The 9,452-nt window shown below is 38.6% G+C and overlaps 1 protein-coding gene across 1 annotated transcript in view; it reads right to left on the reverse strand.

Moving 5' to 3' along the window:
• Positions 1-648: 648 nt before the first annotated feature.
• suclg2 (succinate-CoA ligase GDP-forming subunit beta) overlaps positions 649-9,452 on the reverse strand; it is a 213,448-nt gene continuing 204,644 nt past the window's right edge. Inside the window, exon 10 of the mRNA XM_043708307.1 lies at positions 649-1,572. Coding sequence (XP_043564242.1) covers positions 1,457-1,572 — 116 coding nt within the window. The 3' untranslated portion in view covers positions 649-1,456. The remainder of the gene's footprint in view (positions 1,573-9,452) is intronic.

Here is a 9,452-nt window from a genome sequence, read left to right on the forward strand (position 1 = left end):
GGCCAAAGGGCCTGTACTGCGCTGTATTCTTCTATGTTCTATGTAATATATCATTTCATTTGCATGGCACTGTAATCTTTTGCTATAAATTTTGTGTCTTATGATTTTATATTCCACAACCACCTGGTGAAAGAGCAGCGCTTCCAAATAAACCTGTTGGACTATAACCTGATGTTGTGTGATTTTTAATTTTCCTGAAGAAGGGCTTATGCCTGAAATGTCGATTCTCCTGCTCCTTTGATGCTGCCTGACCTGCTGCGCTTTTCCAGCAACACATTTTTCAGCTCTGATTTTTAATTTTGTCCACCTCAGTCTTACACTGGCTCCTTCACATCATAACATATGCCATGTCATACTGCTATCTGTAATACATTTCAAATCTCACCACCTTCAACAGAGAACGAGAGAAACAGCAAATTGAAAAACTTAATCCTTTTTGATGACAACAGATGGCAGATATGTAGACAGATCTTGTTTGTTTTTCCCAACGAACACAAGAGGCAACAAGGCAGATGTTTTTTTAACTACTAAACATCATTTGATCACAACATGAAACTCAAAATATGAGGGAGCTTTAAGGAAGGAGTACTGAAGCATTCACATGTCGTACTATGCTTTCGTTTGAGAATTATTTTTTAAACACATCCATATCATTGAAAGTATTTTATTCATGTTCGGAAGACATTTGATGCTATAAAAGGTAGCCACAGGAACAATTTATATTAATTGCTTGCACTGATATCCTTGGTTTCACAATTGTCTAAAGCATCGTAAACATGAAAAGGTCATAAAAGTATGAAACAACAAGTTTGGACAGTCACGTTCTCGTGTGACAAAAGTCAGTCTTATGAAAAGAAAATAACTGGAGAAACAGAAAAGGAATTATTAAAAATGTGAGTTAAGAAAGATTATTTATCTACGAGAATAATAAATGTGTTCACCTACTACGTTCTGTGCATCCCCAGACTAAGCTGGCTGCAAGTTGAAGTTGACTTCCTTGGCAACATTGAAGGTTAAGGCTTTTAAGACAGCACCAATGTGATTAGGTCTGTGTCTGGACAAGCAATGGTGCTGTTTCAATCAATTTGAAGATTAAGGCAAAGGTTAAGCTCCTTCTTGCAATAAATGAAGATTACAAAGATGTTCAAGAAATATTTTGTACCATTAGAATATTCAGGCTTCAAGGTCCTTAAAAAAGTTTTTAGCAAAATTTTCACATTAATAAATGATACTAGCAGGCAAGGACTTTCTGGAATAAGCAAATAATTCCACATTTTTGTAAAATGTACAAAATTTTTCTATAAATCCATCCCTGAAGACTCCGTGTATGTATTGAAAATTATCTATGTTTGTTCAATCATTGTGTGAAATACAAATAGAAAATTCATAATTCTAAGATTAGTGATTGGAGATACAGTATAAAGAAAGATAGTTATGGAAAATGTTCTTCATTCTGCTATTTTGGGACCATGCTGGCAACTGCCTTCTGAGCTGCATCTTCCAGATTGCTGGCAGAAGTGATTGGCAGACCACTCTCAACCAGGATGCGCTTGGCTTCATTAACATTGGTTCCTAGAAACAGAAGGGGAACAAAGAATGATGGATGATAATAGGGAATAATTAAACAAAATGCTTTCATCCCTCTGAAAACAAAAGGTTTTGCAGATTAAAGTAATGCTCTAATGTGAAATTCATTTTATGCAAAGTGGACAAAATATATTGATTGTTAATTTGTTAAATTACTAAAAGGAAACAGCTGCAAACATTTTTTCACCATACTTTGCAAAATAAGTTTGGATATAGATTCATACTGCAGTGACCTGTCATGTCCTTGGATGCAAAAACACACCAAATATAAGTTGGGAGTGGGGAGCCGTGCTATGCAATACCTAGATCCTGGGTTTCAAAACATGGCCTCCCAGCAAATGTCTACCTTATAATGCATTTTTTCTCATTCAAAAGTAAAATACTGCAGATGTTGGAAAGGTGAATTATTAAAAGAAAGTGCTCAAAATATTCAGCAGGTCAGGCAAGATCTGCAAATGGGGAAACAGTGTTCATGGCTGGAACTTAATCCAAGCAACAGTCATCTCACAGGCTGGATGAAATGTTAGTGAGGATCCAGCAGTAATTCTTTTGGAGAAGGTGTGCCATATCAAGTGGTCAGCAGTGGAATGTTCAGGAACAAAGCCTTGAACAATTAAATCTCTTGTAATTTAATCTCTCCGGTTTTCCATACTATCACAGGCCCCATGTCTTTTCTTTCTCCTGACTTTCCCTTTGCACTTGTTTAAAACATATCACATTACGACCTTGTCCCAGTTCTGTTCGAAGACCATCAACCTGAAATACTGGATAGAAGTTAATGTCCACCCCCAAGGTGATTTTGAAAGCTGGGGTGAGGTGTGGAGCTGAGTGGGGACGCTTGCATATGTCCCAATTAAGTTTGGAGCGGGAAGTTTCAGGGATTGTCTTCCTTCCCCCATACCAATTACAAAAATCAGATGTTAAACAAATTTTTGTCTCAACTCATTACAAAACAGAGTGGAATATGTATTTCTATCAGGAAAAATCTCACTTTTGAATAATACAGTTCTTATCTATTGCTATCTCACATATGCAAAGCTAACCTGTGCAATCTCACAAGGAAACTGTTAAGTAAGTAAATAACTTAGGTTAAAATAAGGTTGGTCTTTAATGAATCTCTGCTGCGTGTTAATGACATAGAAAACACCATCTGTAAAATGAACTTGATGTATCATCAATAAAATGGCATGCTTTGTTTAACCACAATGGTTTGGAAAATATGCTCCAACTTTGAGTATAAATACCAAATTGTACACCAAAGAATAACTACCGTTTAAATCATGAACAGTATAAGAAAAATACACCTGTAGATTATGAAAAATATTCCTGGAATAAATCATTTCACTGTTGTCAAAGTTTCAAGTGGTTCCTAAAAGACAAATACACACTTGGATAAGGTACAATCAATCAATGGAAAAGTCAATTGTCAACTGCAGCTCTCAGTCTGGCATTTTTTGAGAGAAGAAGCAAGCTTACTGAAACAACTTAGATTTAGTATTTAGGCCAATATTCTGACTACCTGTTTAACTACAAGAAATTGTCACGACTTTAGAATAATTGTTTGAATGTTAGAGATACAGTAAAGCCATGTTTTGTAGGGCTTTCAAGGCTTCATTCATGCAGAACACTGAAGCCTGAATAAACTAGCTTCTGGGCAAAGGAAATCATGGTTAAAACAAGCCAAAGGAACTTCAAAGTGTTAGAAAAGACTTCATAGTTGTAACAATTTGTTACAGTCATGTGTAGAAACATTTCGGGAATCTATTTATAATTACAATGCAATTGATTTTGGTTTGTTCATATTTAACTCCATCAGCAGGAAGAAAAATCATTAACATTTGCAATTCTGATTCAAAGGCTCTTTTCATCTGAAGTGTTTTCGCTATTGACCTTTGATCTTGTGCTGGATTTTTAAAACTGTGGGTCTACTCAGTATTGCTGCTGGGTGGAAAGATCAACCTCACTTTGGAGAAAAACCACTACATTCAAAACTGTTACAGAAACTTGTGCATTTTTAGGTGTATCCTAATTGCTGTCATGCTCAAGAATGTCTAAGCTGCTTCTTTTTGCAGAATTATGGAATTAAAACCTCTGTATAAATTTGTCCAGATCAGAGAATGAAGCACACTCCACTGCTCTAGGCTGTTCATGTACTCTGGTCATTAGCCAGCGAGCTTTCATACCTCCTTCCAGGCGAGTTGCATATTAATGACATTCTATGTAATGTTTCTAATGGCATCAAAGCTGATATCATTGTTATTCAGATTTCTTGAAAATCATGTTGATATGGGAGTGACAATGGCCAGCAGTTTACGTGACGATGTCTGGAGTCATGCCATTGGAGTCAGAAAATTAGATTATAAACCTTGATCACATTTGGTAGTAAACCAGGATTTGCATCATACTTACTTAAGATTAAAATCTCAAAGTATGATTAGTCAACATATAAAAATAACAAAATAGAATTTTCCATCCTTGAGAATAAATGTCGGACAGATGGGTTAGGTACCCACTAACACAACACTCCCAGCACCAAAATAACTTTATCTATCCTGCCCAATCAACTCATTAATAGTTAACAGGCAAATCTCAGTCACGTCTCTCAGTCTATCACAGACCCCGATGCTCGTGTCTTTGGTCACTAGAGCTGCCAGCTAATTGGAGGCCGGCAGTTTCTGGGCCCTGAAGACAGGATGGTTGAAGCATACTCTTTGGGCAATTTAGTGGTGAGAAGGTAACTTTTTTCCCCCTACTTTGTCAGGCGACAGTGGGATGGAAGTCAAAGTAGATGGAGGCAAATTGGAACCTGAGACTGTAACCTAGTAGACAGGTCATCCAGAGTTCCAGTGGGGAATCCAGCCACATACCTTTTCTATTGGGAAGACAGGTAATCAGGAAGGTGGTGAGTTGAATCCTTTCAATAGCTATTAATTGACCATTTAAGGGGCTTAATTTGTCTGTGCACGTGTGTGTGTGTGTGTGTGTGTGTGTATGTGTGTGTGATGACAAGGACAACTTGCTTCATTATTTCTCCAGGAGAAAGGGAGGACGACAGATGCTGGAAATCAGAGTGGAAGAGTGTGGTGCTTAAAAAGCACAGCCAGTCAGGCAGCATCCGAGGAGCAGGTGAGTTGATGTTTCAAGCATAAGCTCATCATCAGGAAAGCTCTTTTGATGAAGGATTTATGCTCAAAACATCAACTCTCCTGCTCCTCGGATGCTGTCTGACCGGCTATGCTTTGCCAGCACGACACTCTTCGACTTTAATTATTTCTCCAACTTGCTTAATTATTTCTCCAACTTGTTTAATTATTTCTCCAACTTGTTTAATTATTTCTCTTTCTTGCCCTAAGATGGTGATCTGTGAAAGAGAAAATGCTAGCATCATTCAACTCACATCTACCAACTATTGTGTTGAAATACGCAAGAGTCAAGGTGAGAACCTGGTGAAGAATTATGTAAATGGTTAGGCCAAGAAAGAATGCAGAAGAGAACCATACCAGCAAGAAATAAAACAGGGGGTATTATTTCAAATAAATTGATAATAATTGGCTATTATGAAGGAAAATAAAACTTTCATTTATATAATGACAGTACCTTTCATTATCTAAGGATGCTCTAAACGTTATACAAGTATTTATCAACTTCTGAAATACGGTGATGTTATTCTAAGTTTGGAAAGATGGCAGCCAAATAACACGTTGTGACGTTCCACAAAGAGTACTGAAATAATGAGCAGACAACTTGGGGGACGTTGTTTAAGGGATAAATATTCACTGCGACACAAGCAGATCCACTGCCCTGCATCAAATGAGCCACATAATTTTTCATTAAAAAACCTAAAAGAACTGCGGATGCTGGAAATTAGAATCTTTTATCTGCTTATGAAGGATTTAGTTGAATGTGCCATCTGAACGTTAGCACCTCTGACAATGCAAAACTGACTGGTACTTCACTGAAGTGTCAGGCTATACTTCAGTCCCTGGAAAAGCACTTGAACCCATAGGCTTCGGATTGAGAGGAGTCAACGCTACTGCAGAACCAAGGCTGACAGTTTGGTAAAATGTGACATTTTGATATAAAAGGGACAATGGCAAATAGATATAACCATAAAGAAGTTTCTTTAAAAAACAAATTATTTTATGGTACATAATGCACATGGATTAAAAAACCCCACAAATTCAGCAAAATTTGATGTCAATAAAATCATTATTAACAATAACCTGTTTATTGTATGCAAGTAAATATTTTATGCAAAAGAAATTATTGATACAGATTTGCCAATAAACTGTACTGATGCCAATCCTTCTGTTTATCATGCACTGTAGACTTTCTTCTTCTGGGTCTTTATTTCTCTCATTGATAGCTTTATATCTTAAATACAGTTAGACTAACTGAGGTGGAAAAAGGGACTGAAGATCAAACCTTAGAGTCTTTTAAAACAGAGAATACACCACTATGTATTACTTTAAAATAACTGCTTTGGGTGTAACAATGACTGAGAAGGTTTGTTGATCTCCACCTATATTGGATTGTCAATTGCAAATTTTTTATGCGTCACAAATGGTGGACCATTTAGCCACAACTGGAAACCTATCCAATCTTCTTTAAAGAAAACAACAATGTGATCACTTTGAAAAGGTTTTAACCCAAAATACTACATGCATTAATCTGGTGAATTGGAGAGGGAGGTGAGATTTGGCTTCATATGCCTTGAGGAAACAAGGAGGAAAGTCAGGTTTCTAAAGTAAAATCCTGAAGATTCTAGAGGGTACTGAAAGAGAAGGAAACAGAAAGACAGTCAGAGAAAAGCACAGTTTCAAGTGCTGACTTTTATCATTGATAATGATAATACAGAGTGCAGAAGCACATTTGAAGTTGTGCCTGGAAAAAAAATCGAAGCTCCTGTTATCCTGTGATAAACCTGAGCATTCATGCTGAATAAACACAACAGGCTAGCCTTCATGTTTCTGTTCCTGAATGAACACCACCATATATGTGGATGTCATAGCAGTAAGCCCATGATCAAACATGCGTAAAACTAGCAGAATTTCAATATGTACATCCTTCTCAACAAGTAGCACAATTAGACAGCACCTGCTGAGCTGACAACCGTTCAGACCTGCAATATAAAGAGGACCAAAACCGAGCAATCAATAATGCATGCAGACAAAAACACTTTTATTTATTTACAGACTTGTCGCCTCTCATAGTAATACAAATCTAATGAATTATCAGACAACGATTTTGTGTACACAGATGAAGCAAGCTCATATAAACTAAACTGAACTGAATTTCTGGTTTATCTGCTTTTGATTGTGAGAGTTGAGGCAGGAGCATTCACTAAAACACTAAGAAAGCCTCTCCTGTTCTTCAATTAGGGTTTGCAATATTTAACATCCATTGCACCACTGACATTGAAGGACAGTCTCATTTTGCATAAGGGATAGTCAACATGGCTGTGTGTGTGTGTTGGGCCGGGGGGGGGGGAAATCATGTCACATTCAATAGCATAAAGTTATAATGACATAATGGCATAGCTATAGGTTCTGCGTCATTCAGCAGAGCTCCATCAATACTCTACCAACAATCTCCATCAATTACGACCTGCACCTCATTTTTTTACTTTCATTTTATCCTCATACACATAGCACTGCTGCAAGCCACAGACCCACATCCTGCAACTAGGTCACACTGCATGCTATTCAAATCATGACAGCCAAATGACCCAACACGATTGCACCCAACTCCAAACACACAGCCCTCTCTCTTGCGGGACAAGGTGGTAACTGCAGGCAGCAGGAACTAATCTGCAGGAAACATGTACTATTGCATGTCCTCACTCTAATGGAGCTCTCCATTATTGGATCATACATGACTGAGGTCTTAACGAGTGGTGAAGTTGAGACCATCAAGGATGCTGCTGAATTTATACCTAATCATCCTTCTTACACTCCACATATTGCATGGCAGTATGGCTTTCATTATATGCCTACTGTTTGCTTTGTACATGGGGGCTATGCACTGGAGCAGGCACATATCGTTTGTCACCCAGTCGTCAGCTTCTGGTTGCTCTTGTGGCATTGCTCAAGTGTTGATGGTATGATGGACTGCCACAGAGTAAAGGCATCAAATGGTGCAGAAATACCGGGTTACTATTGCTGAACATGGCCACATGTCAACTGGACATTGAAGGATTAGACCCTTTGCAATGATGATACATCTCTGAATTTACACGAGGTATCCACAAAGCAACAAGCCTGCGATATGGGGAAAACTGTAACTATGGCAGAAACCTACAACTATGGCAGAAACCTGTAACTATGGCAAAACTACATACCCTATCTACTTGCTTCTGACATTGTGTTTTATCTACTCTGTATATTTCTGGTGTAGGCTTCCAGCAGCCATGTTACAACTGAACAAAATCGGTATGCAGCATGACCAACAGCAGAGTTGTCTGTATGCACACAGCAAATGGCATTTTGTACTCAAACCAGCAACAATGGACTGGTTGCAGACACGCAAGTTGGGTAGCTAGTGCACCATCCTTCCCCCCCACCTCCCCATTTGACTGTTATAGTATGACAGGTGGGTGAACTCCAAAATTGGCAGCGCAGCAACCGTAAGTAAAATAACAGACTAACAGTGGAATTGAGCAAGTTCTTGTCAGTTTCGCAACCTCAACATTCGTGAAGTTTGTGTGAAGTGTGGGGTGGAGGGCATTTCAGCAGAGAATGTATGGAGAAATTTCTGTCTTTTTGCATTTATCTACACTAAGGCGCTCCCAATCTTGCTCTCAGCTTCAGAGGAACAAAGTCAGCAAAAGCTGATAGTTCCGTCTTCATAACTAACACAAAACCCAGACCTTTAGTTCAAAAATCAACAAAAAGATATTTTGGGGGTTAGATTGATTCAGAAATTGAATGACCACATTAAAAATAAAGGCATGGCGGATTCTTGTGGTGCAGTTATAGTGAACAAGGAGGCCCAGATTCAAATACCACCTACTCTAGTGGTGTGCACTAAGATTTCTGAACAGGTTGTTTAGAAAGTATTTGTACAATATGGTAATAGCAAACAGTCTGAGAAAAGGATTGCTCTCAATGTCAATTTTTATAATATACTGGGAAAATTCCTTACGACATGAATAAAGAAACGATCAGTTAGCTGTCTTCCCAATCTGTGCTCATCAATGTACCTTCTAAGTTGAATGCCTGGGTGGCCGTGCAGCAATCAGGAATATGCCACAAAGGGAAGGAGCAGGCTTCCCATGAGAAGTGTTTCTTATAATGTATGTGCATGCATGGCTGCATGTCAATCTTAATAAGAATGTGGCAAGCTGCAAGCTGGGCACACACAGTTGACAGAAGTTGCAGTGAACATGAGTGGTCAAATTATTATGATTCAGCAGCAAGCCTGAACAGTAATTATAGTTAGGCTTTTTGACAATAGATGTTTTAAAAGTGAGTTCCTCTCTCATCAGCTTTCTAGGGGAGTGTACTTCCTAGCCGGAATCCCTTTCATTTACTTTAAAATCACAGCTGAATGAGTAACAGATGTTGGAAGCCTGGTACAAAAAGAAAAAATGCCGGGGAAACTCAATTCAGGCAGTAGCTATGGTAGGACAAACAGTTAACAGATCAGGTCAGGTTCTGAAGAAAGAGAGAACTGCAGATGCTGGGGATCAGAGCTTAAAAATGTGTTGCTGGAAAAGCGCAGCAGGTCAGGCAGCAAAGGAGGAGGAGCATCGATGTTTCGGGCATAAGCCCTTCTTCAGGAATGAGGAGGGTATGCCAAGCAGGCTAAGATAAAAGGTAGGGAGGAGGGACTTGGGGGAGGGGCATTGGGAATGCGATAGGTGG

The sequence above is a fragment of the Chiloscyllium plagiosum genome, chromosome 18, assembly GCF_004010195.1.
Source record: "Chiloscyllium plagiosum isolate BGI_BamShark_2017 chromosome 18, ASM401019v2, whole genome shotgun sequence".
In the NCBI taxonomy this organism is placed as follows: Eukaryota; Metazoa; Chordata; class Chondrichthyes; order Orectolobiformes; family Hemiscylliidae; genus Chiloscyllium; species Chiloscyllium plagiosum.